We start from the raw sequence: 22343 nt of genomic DNA, 5'->3' as shown, positions 1-22343 counted from the left end.
GTGATTGATATCAGCAATGGAGTGTATCACTGCTTTTGTGACAAAACTCTATGCTTAGGGTGACAATCTTCCACTAAAAAAATATAGCTTCCATGCCATTCCCCGGATATACTGTAGCACAATTAAGACTTAATCACAAAGCTGTAAAAAAAATATATACCAGTATATAACTGTTTTGGTTGTTAGAAAGACCTGTATAGGGGAATATTATTGTCCAAAAGTCTGTTTTTCGTCCTGTCAGGGAGTGGATGATAGGTAATTATGTCCACTTAGTGGGAGAGAGAGAGATAAAACTCTCTTTTCCCTTGTCTGGCCAGATAGAATTCAATGTGAATAGAGGGGAGAACCCTCCCATTACCTGCAGGCTGTATTTTTGCTCAGCCTTTTTTGTATTTTTGCTCAGGTTCCTTACTTTTAGGGAAAGATGCAGGTATGGAGGGGATCCCCTGTACTCTAAAGAAGATGGTTGCTCAATAACGATAAATCAAAATGACATGTTTCCCCATCCAAATGGACAAAACCATGTTACACTGCAGGTGTAGCAAATGTAACATGTGCAGAGAGAGTTCAGCTGGGTGATATTTACTTAATGATATGGAAAAAATTTGATATCTAACAAAATATTGTGTACATATCGTCCAGTGCTGGGGTAGCCAACCCTAGTCCTCGAGAGCTACCAACAGTGCATGTTTTGCAGGTCTCCTCACAGAATCACAAGTGAGCTAATTAGCTCCATCTGTGTATCTTTTAAATTGTTTCAGTGATTAATGAGTGCAGCAGCTAGGTTGTCTTGAAAATGTGAACTGTTGGTAGCTCTCGTAGGCTAGGGTTGGCTACCACTGGTCCAGTGTGTACAGTCAATATCATTAACGATGCGAGCGTCCATGTGTCAATAATGGTCACTCTTGTCATCTGTACATGCAGCTCAATCTGACAATCTCTCTAGCGACTACATGTACGGAGTGGAGTCGGGTGCCATCACCGATATTGTGAAGGATAACGGTCAGTGTGTATGCCCTATATCAGTGGTGTCAAACTCATGGCCCTCCAGCTGTTGTAGAACTACACATCCCAGCATGCCCTGCCAGTTTTAGAAATCCATTCTATAAAATCTGTGGCAGGGCACGCTGGGATGTGTAGTTCCACAATAACTGGATCAGTTTGACACCACTGCCCTATATCATTCTCCGGCGGTACTGCCAATATAGTTCACTATATTGGCGGCCACGGGAATAGCTTCACTGTGTACCCAGCATTAGATATCTGGCCCTGATGAAGCTGTGTGGAACGCACACCGGCTAGCGGTGGTGCACACTGGCAGCGCACTTCTGATAGGAATGCATTTATTTATGTACCTTTCTTCCCAGATGACTAGATCTCACTTACCCTTTGTGGGTTAATGATGTGAAACTGTTAAACACATTTAACCATTTACTTGGGGTCTCTAAAAACGATCCAGTACTCATGTGATACGGCTCCAATAAGGTGTCTCCAACCAGTGGCTAATGCATGCTACCAGCTCCAGGTTGATTACCACAGCACCCGAGCACAAAAATCTGCACGCTAGCATTATAGCTAGAACAAGGAGCAGGAAAGCTCAGGGGATTGCTTTTCTACAAAGCCATAGTGCTATCACTATTAGAATCAATCAGTGACGGTACTCCCCCCCCCCCCCCCCCCCCCTGTCTTTTTGTCTTGCAGCATTGTAAAACACACTGATATAATTCTGCTAATATCTGTATGTGTAGAAGTGGAGAGATATACATATGATACAAGACCAACCGATTTTTATCTGGTGATTAGAGTGAGCTGCGAAGTGCAAAAAGGCTCACAACACAGATTCACAGGAGAGACTATAATTATGAACTGAGTGACCATTGAAACTCTCCCTGTGGAACACTGTGATTGTCCACTCATTCTATATATCACAATAAAGGCATTCTGTACATATACATCTATTGATTCAAGCTGTATATATAAACAGCTATTCCAATTTAAAGAGACAGCCTATGTGATATAATTACGATTGACATCTGGGTGCCGACAAGCAGGTGTTAAGAATAATATGCCCACGTTATACTAACATTCAGGGGCAGCGTGAACTATCTGTGAATTTATTGTCGTGTTACAACAATTACTAGTTTCGCAATATGTCATCAGTTGACACCATGTTGACAAGTGCAGGCTAATCAAAAGCATTAAACCCGTTTATGCCGCAACACTCGGTCCCGGCACTAGAGGTAGGGAAAGGTAGCAAGGCACATTCCACGGTCTTTTACACCGGCTCAGAAGGGCTGTAAGCATTTAAACTATCCCGTTTTATTTTCAGGTGTTTTTCTTACTTATTTTCCTTTCCATTTCTTATAACCTTTTCGTTTTTAATTAGCGCTCATCATCACCCCCCCCCCCCCCTGTTTATAAGGGTTATTGAGCTGCAACACTTCCTCAATACTTCTAAGACAAGGGAACCACTGATACAATGTTGCATAACATTTGAATCAAATGGCAACTCTAGCTATGTAACACTCTTATACGGGTTATACACCTGGACGACCTACTCACGATGCACATCGTGAGCGGGTCATCAGTGTGTCGTCCGACCCGATCACACAGAGCGCACGACCCGCTCATGATGTGCACCGTGAGTGGGTTCCGATTCGATGGCGACCCGCACCCGGGTGTATGGTTGTTTCCAGATCCTACCTGCTGCAGGTAGGATCTGAATAACGACCGACTGACCCGCGGGGCCGCACATCCGATCGGAATCGGAACAGGACAGAAAAGGGCCCAATCACCACACAATCTACATACAATCGGTCGGAATTTGATCTAGATTGATGGGATCGGATCCTCGTCGTCCTGGTGTGTACCCAGCATTACAAAGATTCAGTTCTCACTACTTCACTGTCATTTACTCCCTTATTGTCTTTGGACAACGGACCAGCGTCTACATTTGCATAGTGAGAATGCATATACCATTCGTATGGAGACAATTATGACCAGCTCCAGTCCTGCACATTAAACAGTAATTAGTCGCAGCTCTATTTATACTTCGGGTACAAAAGGGGGAATGTTTGTTGACACTCAATAGTACTGACATACAGACCTGTTACTAACTATCTGTACCAAGGGTACAACAGGGTGAGCACCTGTCGACATTCATGAGTGCTGACACACAAGCGGACCACTAACCCATGTTATGATTCACTAGACCTGGAATTCTGTTGTAAACCATAACAGTACTTCACATCCTGATTACTCAGTCTAAACAGATGAAATAAGCACTATTTGTCATCAACAGATTTATTAATACCAGTGTCAATGAAAGATACCTGCAAGATGTATTGATAAATTCCATATATCATTATATAGTGCGCTGCCAGCGAGCCACCTTATTTTAACACACTTTATTCCTACTGTGTTTTCACTTTTCTGTTATGTCGTTTTTGTGGGTTTTTTTTATTTCGCGAGTTTTAAATTAAACCAATAAAGGTTACTTTTTATGTTTAGAGACCTTAGGAGGTACACCACATCATTGACAATCTTTCTCTTGTTTTGCCTTTGACATATAACCTATTGTCTAGTGGTGGCACACCCCCTCTTTGATACTCTAGTTACATAGTTACCTGGGGGTCCTTCTTCTCACACATGATGAGGGTCCTGTGTGAATGACAATCTCCTTTGTCCTTATATATGGGTGGGCTGTGCTCAAATTGAAATCTATATTGCAGTGTAAAAATAAAGCAGCCGGTATTTACCCAGCACAGAAACAAAATAACTCCCCCAAATCTAACTCTCTCTGCACATGTTACCTCTGTGCCCCCACCACCTGCAGTGCAATGAAGTCTGAATTAAGACCATAAAAACCTCACCGCCTGGAATGTTTATTTTTAGCATATGGTTTTTCATTTGCAGAGGTTATGTAGGAATCGATTGCACAAGACTAATGATTGTATATCTCTCCAATAGTGAAAAATCAAATCAAAGTGCGCAATAAAACCTAAAGTGCTGCTAATGTGTCATGCACAAAGTAATAGTCCCCAAATATTACTGAAAATGACAAGTGAAGATAAAAAATGTGCACACAAACAATAAGCACTCAAAAGATAACCATAGTCATAAATTTGAAGAATATGACTCAAATGGGTTCAGTGAGTCCTTCCAAGAATCCAATTAAATGAATGCCTTGGATAATTGGCATGCGATTACAAATGTCTCTCTATTGTAAATGCAACCTTATATTAAAATCCACCCTATAAAAAGATTTATTTGCACTATTTTTGCTTCCCTCCATCTCCCTGTATTAATTTTCTGTGGGAGAGCATATACATAGGTCCCTCCACCATACTCATGAAATCTCGGATCCTTGGGGGACATTTCATTGGAATCTTGGAAGGACTCACTGAACCCATTTGAGTGATATTGTTCAAATGTATTACTATGGTTATAGCGCTTATTGTTTGTGTGCACATTTTTTATCTTCACTTATCTCTCAAATAGGTATACAGATGCCTCCTTCCTTTATTACGGTTTGGTATCCACCAGGATTATGGATATTATCAGGGGTGTGCTACCACAGAAAAAAATAATAGGATAGTTAAATGGGACAAATACAGCTAGTCTACATGGGGTGCACCCAAGTAAAGAGAAGGAATAAAATATAACCTTTAATAATTCAATAAAACTGTAAAGTATCTAAAATCACACAACATATAGAAGACAGACAAAGTGATAGGTGTGAATGTTAAAAAAGCATATGCGGGGGTTCCATTGGGCCAAATGTTATTCTGCCATCTGTGTTTTATAACTCAGCAACTTTTACAATAAATAAATTGTATTATCTTTATTTATTGAAGTATAAATGAGCCTATAGGTGCCCATAGACGCTTCGATGCGGGCGTCCGTTTTGTGCACACATCGCATGCCTTGTGCATGCAATGCGATGTGATAAAGCCAGTACAAAAAGTATGCGCAGCACATACTTTTTGTACTGTACGATGAGATGCCGCGGGAGCACGCATCTCAAAGTACAAATGGACCCGCCGGGATCGGAGCATGTATGGCCACCTTCACTCCTTTCTTAATTTATATGGCTCGCTGTCCAAATCAGAAATACATAGGATATTATAAAGGTTATCAGAACACATTTCACACCTTAAAAAGATTAATTTAATCACATTCAATCACAATAAACACGCAAAACACACGCATGTTTATTATGACTGAATGTGATTTAAATAAATTTAGTCATTTAAAATCTGAGCATGCAATTACAAGGAAAATAACTGCCTTTTACATATTACAAGAATTGGGGGGGGGGGGGGGGAGAGAGAAGAGTAGATCTATTTATTATTCAAAATAGGTGGTAAATTTGTTAGAATCGTTTTGGGTCTGAATACTCTTAGGGCAATGTTTGCAGGAAAACACAGCATGCAGGAGCTGATCTCCCTATAGTTGCTTACACACAGTGAGATTTAGGGGGGTATTCGATGTTGGGCCACGACTGTCGGGCTGGCCCGACAGCCGTGACCCTGTCCCGTTCTCGGTCTGCTCGACTGAGAATTTTGCAGGCAGGATTCAATGTACCGACTGCCGCAGGTCGAGAAGGGGGCGTGGCCACAAGAAGCTCCTAGGAGCTCGTCAATTCCTGGCCGTTCTCAGCAGAACGAGCCCGACTGCTTGTGAAGTTGGGCTCGTTCTGCCGAGGTCCCCTGTTCAATGCTGCCAGGGAAGACCATAGGCTTTGTACGATTTTGACTGTGATTTCCCTTGAACTTGCTAAAAGGACCACCATAGAATATTGATTATGTTTACTTGAGATTTTGACTATACTAGAACGCTATACTATATACAATATAGTGAAAATTGGCTTACCTGCACAGTGTATTTCTTGCAATGCCAATCCCACAGAAGTGCCCATTGGCAATACAAGCTGTATACACTGTGAGATTTGTACTTACTTTCTTTGGATTTTGACTATATAGTCAAAATCTTATGCTCAAATCTCACTGTTTATGCACGTTATATGTAGGTGACAATGTGCTAGGGGTGTAGGAGACAGACTGCAAACAAGGCTGAGTTTACTCATACCAAAGCGCCTTCTACACCCAAAGTTAACAGTATTCCCCCAAAGTAGATTAAAAACTAAAAAAGATCTTATGGACCATTAAATAAATGTAGCTATACCGCGTCACGGATTAGCTGTACTTACAGTGCGGTACAATATTTATTCTCTTCTGATCACTTTACCACTTATCTACCTTAATGAGCTATGCACTCCGTTTATTTTTGTACACCCCTATATTCATAAAACTATGCTTTGTATATAAAGGTTATACATTTGGTCTCCCTGAATGCTTCACATCTTCACATCTGACCTCTGTAAGCCTGGCTGATCTTCAGGTATTTAAATCAAATGTTTGAAAGACCATGTCTGGCCTCTGTTGAAAAGATGTCTGTCACCAGGACCTATAATGGGTGCACACAAAGAGGAGATCTCAAGTAAGAGAAAGAAACTACTCCTTAAGGATTAATGACCAAGACTGATTTTTTTTTTTTTAATATCGTACATACTCTCTGAATGCGTTAGAGACTGTTTCCGTGAGACATACTTGGCAAGCCTTCTCTTTAGTATCTTATATTTGGACTGAGATCACTATCTGACCAGCACAGTACTGATGGACAGGCAACTGATGATAGAGGACCCTGCTCACCTGCGCCTCTTAATTTTTGTCTTTGTGGAAGTCTTCAATACAAGGGTTTCTGACAACAAGAACTTTTCCTATGCGAGACACATTTTGCACGGATCTATGTCTATTGTCATATATAAAATGTGTTGTTAAGAAAACAGGTAGACATAAGAGGGATATCAGCACTATATTCTTTATCAGACTGACAAATTGTGCAGATCACTAAATGTATGACAAATAGCGCACTCCCGCAGGTCGCATGAGACATCTCCTGGTTGGCCGTGCTGCAGGCCAGTCCTGGTGCATTGTAATAAAGTAGAAGAATTTATCCAAGAGAGGATAGAGGATAAAAAAAAAAAGTCTCCCCAGGCGGCACTCGCCTTATGAAGTCAATCCAATTGTAAAGCGCAACGGAATATGCTGCGCTATATAAGAAACTAAATAAATAAATAGATTAATAAAGAAGATATACCTTTTAATAATATAGGTCTAAAAGTTCTAAAGGAACCAGACAAAAGTAGGAACACACTTTTAGACTTATATTAATAAACGGTATATCTTATTTATTGATCTATTGACTTTCTAAGGCAAGTGCCCTGCCCGGAGAGATTTTTTTTTTTATTCTCTCTTAAATAAATACTTCTACATTAATATCCTACTCCCAAGGAGCACCTCCGCAACCCTCATTCTATCATTTTTCACAATTTGTTTAAAGGAGTAACAGGGGCAAGCGCAGGACTTGCAGGGGGAGGGCTTGACCACCAAATCACTTTTAGGATTCTGCTTAAAGTACTTGCTTTTCATGTGGATGCAGGCATGGAGGGGATCCCCTGTTGGCTCCAGAGAAGATGGTACTCGACGTGGTAAGTCATGTAATATACACAATGAAATGAGTGAAATCATGTCATTAACTAATGGGTTGAGAATGGGTTGACTGCGTGCATATTGTTATAGTTGCAAATTAAATCACCCACAGAGGCTGTTCGCACGCATGCGCAGTGCATGATCTTGCGGACACAGCAATGTGTGTAGGAGCACGCAAGTGCAAGGATACTTTGAGTCCACTCCCCTTTGGGTACCGTTGCGAATGCTCATGTTCGCATGTGGTATGGGTGTAAATTTGCATGTCTGCGTGCATACGACTATCGTTCGCTTGAGTGCCTGCGAACAAATCAACCAGAATAAGGTCCTTAACCCTTTTTTTGGGGGAGCGCTCCACACTGGGTGAGTTTTTTATGGGGAGTGCTCCCTTAAAAAAAAAAAGCCACCACTGCCTCCCCGGGTCGCGCAACTGAACTGTTAATCAGCCGCTGCCTGGCCCTGCACCCCGTCCCTGTCCCCGGCTTCTCGTAAGCCAGCGCCGGGGACTTCAATAGAAAAGCCGGAGGGGAGGGGGGAGGAGGAGGCGCGACAGAGGGGAGCGATTGAACTCAGCAGCGCTGCCCGGCTCTTAACAGTGGCAATCCCGATAATTTTCCAGGCTTGCCAGACTGGGCACTGAGGCACAGCCCAGAAAATTCTCGGGATTGCCACTGAAGGGGTTAATGCTCTCTATTGAAGGAACTAGAGTTTTGGGGATGTCTATTTTTTTATTTATTTTTTTTCTAGCAGACCGCTTTATTCCTTGTGTAAAATGTTTTTTTTTTTTTTATACTGCGCTGTTAATTTGGCCATTTCTACAATACTGTGTATATTATGAATTAAAAAGGTACAGATGTTTGAAGCCTATAGTAACTCCCTAAGCTATAACCAAATGATAAAATATTCTGTAGCGCTCCACTTACCTGATGTACTTGCAGTACCACCTGCATGGCAGCATCTCTGCAGAGGGCAACCAGATCAGCTCCTACATAGCCCACAGTCATGTCTGCTAAAGCCGCAATGTCCACATCTGTGCCGATAGGCATCTGTGACGTAAGCACTTCAAGAATAGCTCTTCTCTGGCGTAACATTGGAGTTCCAATAATTATCTGGAGGAATGAAGTACAGATATTAGATCATATTGCTTTCACAAAGAGCTTAATCTTGAAACGCTTTGGAGCCTGATGACGGGAAAATCGGTTGCATCCTTCTGGGGAGACGGAACCAGGCCTGTTACAGTGAAAGCTGGGTTTGGGGTTCTGGAGCCTCTAAAATTTCTTTACAGGGTCCTCTGTCAAACATCTGGCAAAGCCCCAAATCTTTTACTATTTGTGATGGATATTTTAGATTTATTATAGATTTGTTTAACCCCGTCAGTGGCGTTTTTTTAAGGAGCGCTCCCTAAAAGCCCCCTGTGTTTCCAGGGGCCGGGTAGCACTGCGCACTAGATCAGCCACTGCCCAGCCCTGTCCCCAGCAACCAGGCTGTGTGCTGCGTGACGTTAGCAAGGTCACGCCGCGCACAGCCGGGGGGAAGGAGGCGGGGCAGCGCTGAAGCTGAGCGTAGCACTGATCTCAGCGGCGCTGCCCGGAAGAAGGGAGCGCAGACAGTGGCACTAGTGCCAGCTAAGGGGTTAATGGTGTTGTGTTATAAGGAATACATTTTTTAAACATTACACAATTTTGTCTATTCTATTCAACATATGTAATGAAATATATTATAGAATTGATGGAAGTATGGGCCTGATTCATACCTGTTTGCTAGGCAGAGTATATTCGCTTCCAGGCGAGCAGGTAAACGCCGCCCCAGTGAATCCTAGCATTAGCATGTGATTGGATGTGTGCGCTTACACATCTACTTGCATGCGGCCACACAAAGGAAAAATCATTGTCGCTCACATTATTTTTAATCAATGTTTAATGTAAAGAAAGCCAGGACTTACTTTTCATTTGAATGCTGTCCTCCGAATTTGGGGCTGGTGCCCACCCCAAGCATGCATCAACATGACTGCGTCTACAGGGGTACACCAGGCATTTTTATGGGCATTCCCCTAAAACGCTGGGCGTTCCCCAGCTGCCGCCCCCTGACTGGCCCTCCTAGAATGAATGAAGCCGTTCGTTCATGGGGTTTGCACATGTGCATAGTCACCCGACTATCAGGGACAGGGACGAATTTGGCCCGTTACAAGTGAGTCTGATCAGCCCCTATATGAAGTAAAAAGAGGACCGGGCACAGGGAAGTGAGTTTGTTGTATTTTCATGTTCATCTATTGTACAAATTATTGTTACCTCTATTCCACCGCCTACCTCCTATTTTTTTCTATTTTGTAATAGCGCTCAATAACTTGGCCTACCACTTGTTCTCCTGCTCAGCTTGTACTGACGTATGGTCCCGTAGCAGTAGTTCTAAGATGAACATAAAGCAAGCACAAGATACTGTATTGTGATTTACAGAACCATCATTTCCTTGTGTGCATTGTCCTTAACTGATAATAATGTTATATCCCACCTTGCATGTGATAAAGAACATTTCTAATCATGCGGTACTTGGTAAATTACAATTTTGGCAGATTTCCATTTGTTTTAGAGCAATAGGCCCAAACTGATTGATTACCACAATAAAGATGATTCATAATCGATTGGGAAGGTTGGCTATCTGGTTGGATGATGACCGTGAATTCCCATCTATGGGTCTGATTCAGTGTACTACATAGACCGGGCAGTGATGTGACAGCTGGGCAGTAGTGCAAAGTAACTGAATAACCCTGTTTAATAATACTGTTAAAAAATTATACATCTTGATATTTTCTGTATTTATCCTTTTATTTTACCTGTATTTATATTTAACCATGCCGTTTTATAGACTTTAATGTATGTACACAATTGCATTTTTTTCTTCAATTAAAACAAACCATATGTTGTGTAAAACAAATGTAAAAAGAACCTCACAAAGGGGGTTATTCTAGTCCATTCTTTTTGACAAAATCCTTCTTAGATGGACAAAACCATGTGCACTGCGGGTGGGGCAGATGTAACTTGTGCAGAGAGAATTAGATTTGGGTGGGGTTTTTCTTCAAAGTGAGATCTATATTGAAGTGTAAAATCATGCAGTCAGTATTTTCCCTGCACAGAAACAAAATAACTCACCCAAATCTAATTCTCTCTGCACATGTTACATCTGCCCCCCTGCAGTGGACATGGTTTTGTCCATCTAAGAAGGATTTTGTCAGAAAGAATGAACTAGAATAAACCCCAAAGTCTGTTAGGGAAACATTTACCGGTACTCACCGGCTGTATGACACACATTAGCCAGTGTGCTTGTTATAGTGTGCATTACAATACAGTACCAAAGTGGGGATGCATTTCAGGTTAGATTCAGCTATACTGGTAGTCTTACTGAAGGGGAGAGTGTGCAGGAATTGTGGGCCCAAGGGTTACACAGAAATGTATAATATAACACAAGATAAACATTTGGCCCATGTAGTCTGCCCTTTTAGGTGAATGCAGTATGTAACAGTGTGGTGATGTGCACTAGAAACCATCACCCATTTGGACAAGAGAATGGCAGCCAATAATTGCAGGCCCCTAGTATGGGAATAGTTGTACTTGTTTGCAAGTGGGGAAATGGGCTATATGTAAGCCTTTACTCACCCTTTAATTCTGACTTGTATGTAAAGGAAATGAATGAACATGTTGGTACTGTTATTTTTTAGGATATTCTACAGTTTTTTAGAAACATATCAATGGTATAACCCTTCTCTACTGCCCCAATAACTCTGGTTATTTCCATGTCTACCCACATTGTGGCTCAGTGGAAAAGGGTCCTTAAATATAACCCCGGGAATCAGGTCCAAGTAGCTACCAGGGTCAGACCTCGGTAAAAGTGCAGTGTAAACGGGTTACACTAAAAGCCTATGGAGAGCAGGATCACTGGCAGAGGGAAGACTCACTACTACCCTGGGTTCAGCCACAGTGTAAACAGGGTTTCAATTAGCTAGGTCGTACCCAGGCTTTAGGTGGAAAAGGGGTATAAGTCTCTACCTTGGTAATAAATACAGGGGCAGATTTATTAAGCTCGGTGAAGTGATGTGGCTGGTACTATATCACCGGCCAATCAGCTCCTAACCGTAAAGTTACAGGCTTGGTTTGAAAAATGGTAGGAGCTGATTGGTCGGTGATAAAATATCAGACACTTTATCACTTCACCGAGCTTAATAAATCTAGCCCACAATATGCTTCTAAGTGTTCAGACTTTTTTCCATGACAGTCAATCCTGAATGAATCAGAGCAACTCTTGAGCACTGAGCTGACAGGTCCTAGAAATGGGAGGGATTCCTTTCAGCCAGAGCCCCAATATTATCACACAGAGGGTTGCAAACAAACCCATTACATATAAAGATGCCAATACACTATGGCATCTTCCCCCCTCTGGGAAGTTTCCGGAGATCCCCCTTGACCCACCTGGGACCTCCCAATATGTCACATATGGTCCATTTGCATGCGATCTCAGCCAAGCCTGACTGGCTGATTGCTTCTGCGGCCGGTGCGACTTGCAGGCTCCGGTGTGATGCGCGAATGGGTCCACGCATTGCATCAAACCTGCGGTCATTCACATGCAATTTGGGCTATTTTCCTGCAATCGATGGCCGCCTGCACAGGAAAAGAGCCCATATTGCAGGTGAATTGCCTAGTGTATGGGGGGGGGCCTTATGACAAGTGCTTATATTCCACCACTAGGTGATTCATCGCGCCCTACGGGCGCTCTTCACACCGTCGTAAGGGGCTGCGCCCCCTTAATTTGTGAACATTTGTATATGAGAAAGATGGTTAGAATTGTATGAAAGATGCCTGTATTGCAACTTGAGTTATAGGTGAAATGTGTTAAATAGAGAGCATATGATGTGGAAGGGGGTGTGTATTGTTTTGTTTAATTAAAAAGCGGTTACAGAGTAAGATGTACATTGATAGTGTGGATGGTACAGTGACATTTATGGGTGTGGGTGGGGCTGTGTGTGCATGTTGTTTAGGTGTGTGTGTGCAATAGTATAGTAGGGTGTTTATGAGTCAGCGGCTCCCCACTGGCGGAGGTCACGACACAGGAAAACAGGAGGCTGGGTAGTGATAGGGGTCTGTGGACATAAGGGGGACTAAAGAGGAGGGTGGGAGATACTGTGCAGCTTCTGCCAGTGGGTGAGGGTCCAGTGTGGCAGTACAGGAGTACAGGAGTACAGGATGGTGGCCCTGAGTCAGTGTCTCCTCCTACTGGGTGGGAGTTAGGGTACATGAGAGCAGGAGGCTGGGCTATGAGGCATGATAGGGGCATGTGGGCAACACAGCGTCAGCGACTCCCCAGTGGTGGAAGTTACGGTTCAGGAGAGCAGAAAGCTGGGTAGTGATAGGGGTGTGTGAGTATACGGGGGACTAAAGAGGGGCTTAGGGGTGCCGTTAATTGTGGGAGGGGCGTGGGGGGTGCCGTGAATCAAGGGAGGGAGGGGGCGCAGGTGTCTGCGAATCGCGGGAGAGGGCGGGGGTCCGCAAAGCGTGGGAGGGGGCGTGAATTGCGGGAGGGGGGGGGTTGCGAATTGCGGGAGGGGGGGGGGTGTGCGGGGGTGACGTGAATCGTGGGAGGGGGCGTGAATCGTGGGGGGGGGGGTGGGTGGGGGGTCCGTGAATTGCGGGAGGGGGGGGGGCACGGGGCGCGATAAATCACCTAGTTGGTTATATATTCTTGTAGAAGGATGGTAGGATGTTGCTGTCATTCAGAATGCATTTACATAAACAGTAATAGTAGCAGTAAAAGATCTGACTTAAAACACCTACAGTAAAACAGAACAGGTGTTATATATTATACAAAGAATTGGTTGATGATGTGTAGGTTGATTTGCACATAGTTGTCACCGTAAAAAAATTGCTACAAAAAAAAAATCAACACAGAAAGGTCAACACATGTAAATGTTGACATAAGTGTGGCACTTCATTGGTGTCCATGTCGACACATGAGAATGAGTATGAAAACATTCAAAAAAGAAAAATAAATCTTCAAAAACTCATGTCAACCTTTTTCATTGTTGACCATAGCCGTGTCAGTGTTTTGCATGTGCCATTTAATCCTGGGGTTGCCGTGAATCGCAAACGGGGGTGGGGGGGGGGGGGGGGGGAGGAGGTGAGGTGTGTCCGCGAATCACGGGAGGAGGGGTCGTGGGTGGATGCTGTGAATTGCGGGAGGGGGGGGTCGCAGGGGGGGTGTGTGGGTGCCGCGAATCGTGGGAGGGGGGGACGTGGGGGGTTGCAGTGAATCGTGGGAGGGTGGGGGGCAGGGGGTTGACGCAATGACAGGGGGGGGAATCACGGTAGGGGGGGGCGCGGGGCGTGGGGGGTACCGCGAGGAAGGGGGTGCCTGGGGGTTGGCACAAATCGTGGGAGGGGGGGTCGTGGGGTGCCACGAATCGCAGGAGGGGGTGTGTCACGGGGTGGGGCTGCAAATCGCGGGAGTCGCCGCGAATTGGGGGGGGTGTGCTGTGAATCGCGGGAGGGGGGTCGCCGGGGGGTGCCGCAAATCGCCACAAGAAAAAATCAACACAGAAAGGTCAACACATGTAAATGTTGACATAAGTGTGGCATTTCATTGGTGTCCATGTCGACACATGAGAATGAATATGAAAACATTGAAAAAGTGAAAAATAAATATTCAAAAACTCATGTCAACCTTTTTCATTGTCGACCATAGCCATGTCAGTGTTTTGCATGTGCCATTTAATCGTGGGGTTGCCGTGAATGGGGGGGAGGGACACATTGCTCTGTTTCTGGATTACCATCACCTGTGCTTATACACCTTTCTTATCAATTACCCTGTTTAAAACAGGTGATGACAATCATAAATTAAGATGGAAGTCCACAAACAGAGCATTCTGTCCCTCCTGGAGAGGGTCATGTTGGGAGGTATGGAGGTGTGGGGCGCTCACCTGGTGTGTCTGGTGAGTAGCTGTGTCTTTGCTGTGTAACATGTAGAGGCAGAGGGTGTCTTGCACTGTCTGTGGGCTCACTGGGCTGGTTCTCTGTCGTGTGAGTCAGTCATGTGAGTCAGAGGCTCCACCCAGCGTTACAGCTTCAGACACACTTTGAGTGACAGATGTAGCCAAATATATAAGAGATTGCAAAAAGTGGCCAAATTTATGAGGATCATGTTAACACCTCCCAAGAGACCCCAACTTATTTAAAGGCAAAATATTAATGCTAGTGTTTATATTCCAAGCGTGATACTAATGAGGTATTTGCAAGCATACAACCTCCTTATCGCAATAAACCCTAGATTTGTCATTGCTATGACATTGCTTTGTATTCCATGTACTATTAACATATAATTCAGCAACAGATTACACTTCAGCTGCTGTCTGAAAGGAGAGTACAATAAAAAAAATAGCTTGGCACAGAACATGGGCTTAATAGCCTTTATCTGCTATTATATAGACTTTAAGCTCCAATAAACTTGGCCCTCTCTCCACCCTCTGGTTCATGACTGCATATTCTCTTTCTTAACCTTTTGTGTTCGTGATCCTTTTACAGCAAGTTTTGTAGCATTTTACAGATAAACTGTAATAACGATCATAGGTTTATATGGGTACTTTGTTAGAGTTACAGTTTATTGGTGTTCATTTACCACTCCAAGGAAAGTTTGACAAATATTTAACTGGACTGGTAGAATCAGTGACTATCTTTTAGATCATATGAGCTGCTGCCAATTTGTATTTGTATGTACATTTCTGTGCATTAGTTAGGGTTAGATGCAATTAGCCATGTGTTCTGGAGGCTCTTTGTGCATTAGGTCTCAGAAAGGGGTGCCGGATTACAGCCTGACAGTCGGGTTTCCGACGGCCAGTACTCTGACATTGGAATCCCGACTGTTCAATTGCCCGACAGTCGGGATCCCATCTGACAGGGGCTATTCTCCCTCGTGCGGAGAATAAGCCACAACCCCCATAGAGGGAGAACAGAACCTGTGGCGAGCGAAGAGAGACCACAAGAGGCTTCTTTGCGTTCACCCCCTACCGGCAGTCAGGATTCCGATGTTGGTATACTGACATCGGAATCCCAACTGTCTGCGTGCCATACCACATCCCTTTAGAAAGCTGGTTTTATCTTCAGGCTGTGAAAGCACATTCAGAATCAGACTGCCGTAACTGTTGGATAATAGCAGCTTGCATTAAAATGAACAAGGCTCTTATAACATATCTTGCGTACAAGCTGCTGAACTGCGCATTCTCACAAAGTCTCTATTCTGAATGCTTCTATCTTGAGGTTATTTGTGTATAATTTTCTTGTGGTAGGTGGACCAGTTGGTGTGCAAGTTCAGTGGAGTGAAGGAATGTGACGCTTATCACACCCCTTAAAGACGCACTACATTTAGAATTACATGCATCTGAGTTTCACAGGTCTTGCAAAAGTGTTTGTGTTGCCAAGTCCGATGGCTGTATGTGTGCGTTACCTACATTTACAGTTGCCCATCTTAAGATACATTCATCTCAATAGCTGTAGAAACAGGATTGTACAGACCCAATTTTGCTCCCATGCAAGTGTCTCATTTTCCAATTAACTTGAAATTGGCCTTCGGTAAGAGCTGTATACCACTATTATTACTAATGCGATTCTTGATTTTAATTAACTCTGTAAATGTAATTGCGTAAGCATTCAACTGTTATAGTAAAGGTAACTTTAAGTTACTACTTGTAGGTTTTTCCCATGAAAAAAACAATGAAGAGTAGTACTAATAAACCACTGTTGTTATAAGGCATATGATTACCCAAGCTGACAAAGGATACTTACCTCTCGGTCAAATCTTCCTGGTCGCCGGAGTGCAGAGTCTATCGCATCCGGCTGATTGGAAGCAGCAACAATAACCACCTTGTCGTCACTGTGAATCCCATCCATGAGTGTCAACAATTGGGCAACTATACGGTTTTCAGGGGCATTATTTGAGTTCCCCCTTTTAGGGCACAATGAGTCAATCTCATCAATAAAAAGAATGCATGGACCTCCACGAGACAGATCTCTGGCTCTCTCAAAAATCTTTCTCAAATTCTCCTCGCTTTCTCCAGGCCTTGCTCCATGAATTGAGGGCCCACTCAGACTAATAAGATATGCCCCCACTTGTCTCGCAACAGCCTTTACCAGGAGAGTTTTTCCAACTCCTGGAGGACCAGCCAAGAGTAGCCCTCTGGGACAAGAAAGGCCTAGCTTAGCGATGGTCTCTGGGAAGTGAAAAGGTAGATTTATAATCTCCCTCAGTGATTCACATACGTCATCCATTCCAGCAACCTGACATTGTGGCCCATTGTCCATTATATGCGTGTACCATTCCTGCGTTAGGGTCTCTATAATGAGCAAGTTTGTTTTTGCCGTTATAAGTCCAGCTGCTCCTGCTTTGGGATCCATGTCTACTATTTCCACATTCACCACCGGTGAATCTTCCGTCGTGCGTATCAAATAGCCAGGCAACACATAGACATTTCTCAGCAAGTCTCTCACTATCTCCTGTAGAACTGGTCCACATGCAGCTAACTTCACATCTACATTTCTCATAACAACTTTTACTGTCACCTTTTTTAACTTGATAGAATTTAGGCTTCTTAACTGATTTAGGGAAATACAGAAATTCTTATAGTCCACCGTTGGTTTAGGCAATGTGGAACACATCAGGTCAGCCTGCAAGAACACATCGGACAAATCCTTTCTAGGCCAAGCAGTACACAAACAGCTGCCAGTGGGTAATGATATTAGGAGGGGGAAGCCTATCTTTAATCCCAGGTAAGACATAGCCTTGGGACCCAGGCGGCATCTTTGTGTTCCGTGGTCTTCATGGTTCAGCGGCAGTAAAGTAAGTACGGTGTCCATCTGTGACAAAACAAATGCTATGGTGAAATATACTGTAGAACCAAGGCAAGATTTAACATTATGCGCCAGATGTATAAAGCTTCAAAAAGTGATAGTGAAGTGGAGTAAAACAACCAGCCGGTCAGCCCCTAACTGTCATTTTTCAAACACAGCCCATACCATGACAAGTACGAGCTGACTGGTTGTTTGTCCCTCTCCAATTCATAATTTTTTGAAGCTTGTTACATCTGGTTCCAAAATAGCCATCAAAACAGAGTAACACAAAAAAATATAAAACTAATTGCATGCAGTTAGAAAAAAGTGCCATTGTGTGTTATTTCGTGGAGTCATGTAATTCTATCCGTTTTAAAATAACTAGAAATATGACATTCCCTGGTTTAGAAGTTAAAAAGTCTATCTGCAGTTTCCAACGCATATCCTACCCACCCGCGTTATACACATATTACCTTAAAAACACGAGTGTAAACCTATAACAATAATAATAATGACAGAAACATAGCAACAGCACAGACAGGACTGCACAGCTTCTACCACGTGTAACTGCAAAATCAACTTCCGTGTTGACACTCATTGAGAGCGTCAGCGCGAGGCATGCCGGGAGATGTAGTTCTATAGCGTGTGGCTCAGAGTGAGCAGGCTGGATAGTCCATATCCGACAGGGGGCATCCCGGCACTTGTAGTCCTAAAATAAACTAATGAAAAGGTCATGTATTTATGTCGCATAAAACGCGACCAGCAAATTTTTGTATATATCCGCAAAGAGTCTTGTAATGTACGAATACTGCATCCTCTAAGCTGCCGTGTGTCCGCCAGGTGGCAGCTACGAGCCGTATAGATCCTATATAAAGTACCAGAGCTGATATTTCTTGCACAGTGTTATGATTAGAGACAGGATTATATGCATTTGCATATTTGCATATGCATTTGCATCTTTTGACCATTCTCACTGGTTATTGCATATTTTACCTAAAATCTAGTGATGGTGCATATTTTAAGCCCCGCCCTCTTCCCACCCGCGAGTCACAGCACTGCTTTGCCCTGCAGCTGCTGGCCAGGTAGTGGTAGAGTATGCAGGCTGGGGCAATATGTGCACAGTGTGGGGAACCTTCAATGTACGATATGTCTGACACTGCTCTAGACTGCCAATCCATGTTTATAAAAGTCATTCGGTGTGGAATGCCATTACGAAGCTACTGAACCTTTGCCTGTCCCTGGCCTGGGACTTTACACCAAGAGACAGACTTCTGCAGCAGAGGAGGCGGACGGAAGGGTTGTGACATCACGCGGCGCGGAGGAAATACTGTGTCACAGTGAGTATGCGGCGCATTGAGGAAGCCTTCCACTGCACCGCCCTCACACGCTAGTATGCTGACATTTGATCCATCAGTGCTGGAGATGAGGGTCTTCTTGATGCAAGAAGAGCTTTGGACGCTGCAGTCTGCTGTAGCGGCCAGGAAGAAAAAAGTCCTGTGTACAGAACTAGACATCTGCAGATGCTGTGGGCCTATTTTTGAGGTTTATATGCAACTAATTGTATGCTGATTTTTAAATAAATTAAAAATTACTTTTTTTTTTATTATTTAATGTAGCATATTTTAACACTTTTCATGCATATTTTAAGTATTTTTCATGCATATTTGCATGCATATTTCAAGCTTTTTATGTTGCATATAATCCTGTCTCTAGTTATGATAATTCTAAGTTGTGAAACCCGAAAATGTATGCTACATTAGCTGTTCGGTATGTAGTCAATGGATAGACAATGCCTAGGTTGACACCTAAAAAGGGTTGACATACCTTAGGTCGACACTGCCAAAAGGTCGACACACACTTATGGTCGAGAGATGCAATGTCGATAGTCAAAAGTTCAATATTAGTTTACATGGAACTGCATGGGTTTTCAAAGATGGTGGGTGCTAGAATGAACACTAGACCATAAGCTTGTGTCGACCTTTTGGCAGTGTCGAACTAAGGTATGTCTACCCTTTTTCGGCCAAGTCACTGTTGACCATAAGTGAATGGCGATATAGACATTGTCTGTCATCTATACCGTAACCAGCTGTTCACCATATGAAATAGGTTTACATTGAACATGAAGCCAGCTAAATAATTATTGGTATACGCTACATTGGGCAAATACTGCATAAGTGATTCTTGAGCAGTGGTGTAGCTACTGTAGGTGCCACGGCGCCTGGAGCAAGGGCATGTTTCGCGCCCCCCCCCCCCAATATGTAGTAGGTGAGGCTCCTGCGCAGTGAAAAGTGGGCACGGACCAACATTATACCACACACCGTAATGCCCATTGCACGTTTTAGTGAACTTTGTAATTCCAATTACACATAAGCCCACACATGATGCCCATGACATACATATATAACAATCCGCAATGCCTATGACATACTATATAACACTCCGCAATGCCCGTGACATACTATATAACACACCCCAATTCCCGTGACATACTATATAACACTCCGCAATGCCCATGACATACTATATAACACTCCGCAATGCCCATGACATACTATATAACACTCCGCAATGCCCATGACATACTATATAACACTCCGCAATGCCCGTGACATACTATATAACACTCCGCAATGCCCGTGACATACTATATAACACTCCGTAATGCCCATGACATACTATATAACACTCCGCAATGCCCATGACATACTATATAACACACCCCAATTCCCGTGACATACTATATAACACTCCGCAATGCCCATGACATACTATATAACACACCGCAATGCCCATGACATACTATATAACACTCCGCAATGCCCATGACATACTATATAACACTCCGCAATGCCCGTGACATACTATATAACACTCCGCAATGCCCGTGACATACTATATAACACTCCGTAATGCCCATGACATACTATATAACACTCCGCAATGCCCGTGACATACTATATAACACACCCCAATTCCCGTGACATACTATATAACACTCCGCAATGCCCGTGACATACTATATAACACTCCGTAATGCCCGTGACATACTATATAACACTCCGCAATGCCTATGACATACTATATAACACTCCGCAATGCCCATGACATACTATATAACACTCCGCAATGCCCGTGACATACTATATAACACTCCGCAATGCCCGTGACATACTATATAACACTCCGTAATGCCCATGACATACTATATAACACTCCGCAATGCCCATGACATACTATATAACACACCCCAATTCCCGTGACATACTATATAACACTCCGCAATGCCCATGACATACTATATAACACACCGCAATGCCCATGACATACTATATAACACTCCGCAATGCCCGTGACATACTATATAACACACCCCAATTCCCGTGACATACTATATAACACTCCGCAATGCCCGTGACATACTATATAACACTCCGTAATGCCCGTGACATACTATATAACACTCCGCAATGCCCATGACATACTATATAACACTCCGCAATGCCCGTGACATACTATATAACACACCGCAATGCCCGTGACATACTATATAACACTCCGCAATGCCCATGACATACTATATACCACTCCGCAATGCCCATGACATACTATATAACACTCCGCAATGCCCATGACATACTATATACCACTCCGCAATGCCCGTGACATACTATATAACACTCCGCAATGCCCGTGACATACTATATAACACTCCGCAATGCCCGTGACATACTATATAACACTCCGCAATGCCCGTGAAATACTATATAACACTCCGCAATGCCCGTGACATACTATATAACACTCCGCAATGCCCGTGACATACTATATAACACTCCGCAATGCCCGTGACATACTATATAACACTCCGCAATGCCCATGACATACTATATAACACTCCGCAATGCCCATGACATACTATATAACACTCCGCAATGCCCGTGACATACTATATAACACCGTAATGCCCATTACACATTTGACACAAAAGTGCCACTTACCTACATGCTCAATGCCAGGGGCTTCATGCTCAATGCCAAGGGTCTTCATGCTCAATGCCAAGGGGCTTCATACAGTCACTAATCCCACATGGATGCGCTGCTGCCCTCCACATACAAAGTATTCGCATAGGTGGGGGGTGAGCAGCATGCAGTCAGTAGGAAAACTGTCAAGTATAAATAGTAAGAAGCATTTAACTGTTTACCTATATGCAATGCTGCAGAGGTAATGCCTGTGAAAAACAGCATAGTATAAGATAGAGAGGATGAATCAAAAAGCTGCTCTCATCCTGCCGATGTTTCATTCAAATGTGCCTATATTGAAGGCTATAACTTTATATGGAGTTCGCATTCATAAATTAAAATAGGCGGCTATGGTTATAAACAGACTGCCGCAGGATCCGCTGTCAGCGATAACGGCTGCTCACACTCTGTGGCAGTCTGTTTATAACCATAGCCGCCTATTTTCATTTATGAATACGGACTCCATATAAAGTTTTTAATTAATGCCAGGTGGAGAAACGCACAGTGACGGTCGGGCAGCCAAGGCTGGGGGCTGTGGGGTCAGGAGCGGCCGGTACTGCGGCGTGATGATGTCATGACATAAAATATGAAAATGACGCGGCGGGGAGGCGCACAGTGATTGACAGGGAGGCAGCGGGCTCAGGTGCACAAAAAAGGCCATCCGTCCTGTCCTGTCGCTCCCCGCTGTGTCCGGGAGAGAGCCGTGCTGCTATGTAAAATTCATATCTCCCGCTGGACCGCTAGCCAATAGGCGCTCGCGGTCCAGCAGCCACCAGTTGATTGGCTGCTGGACCGCAAGTGCCCATTGGCTAGCGGTCCAGCGAGACACGTGAAATTTACATAGCAGCACGTCTCTAGTCTCTCCCGGACACAGCGGGTATGGGAGCGGGGAGCGGGGGAATGGGCGAGCGGGG

At 43.8% G+C, this 22343-nt stretch overlaps 1 protein-coding gene across 1 annotated transcript in view; it reads right to left on the bottom strand.

The window, feature by feature from the left end:
* AFG2B (AAA ATPase AFG2B) overlaps nt 1-17995 on the bottom strand; it is a 29348-nt gene extending 11353 nt beyond the window's left edge. Inside the window, exons 1-3 of the mRNA XM_083183966.1 lie at nt 17884-17995; nt 16370-17437; nt 8474-8659 (exon numbers count right to left, since the gene is read on the bottom strand). Coding sequence (XP_083040092.1) covers nt 8474-8659; nt 16370-17437 — 1254 coding nt within the window. The 5' untranslated portion in view covers nt 17884-17995. The remainder of the gene's footprint in view (nt 1-8473; nt 8660-16369; nt 17438-17883) is intronic.
* Nucleotides 17996-22343: the final 4348 nt, after the last annotated feature.

This window comes from Crinia signifera, chromosome 4 (genome assembly GCF_055691185.1).
Source record: "Crinia signifera chromosome 4, ASM5569118v1, whole genome shotgun sequence".
Lineage (NCBI taxonomy): Eukaryota > Metazoa > Chordata > Amphibia > Anura > Myobatrachidae > Crinia > Crinia signifera.
Note: the sequence above shows the minus strand (reverse complement) of the source record. Positions and strands in the feature narration are given on the sequence as shown.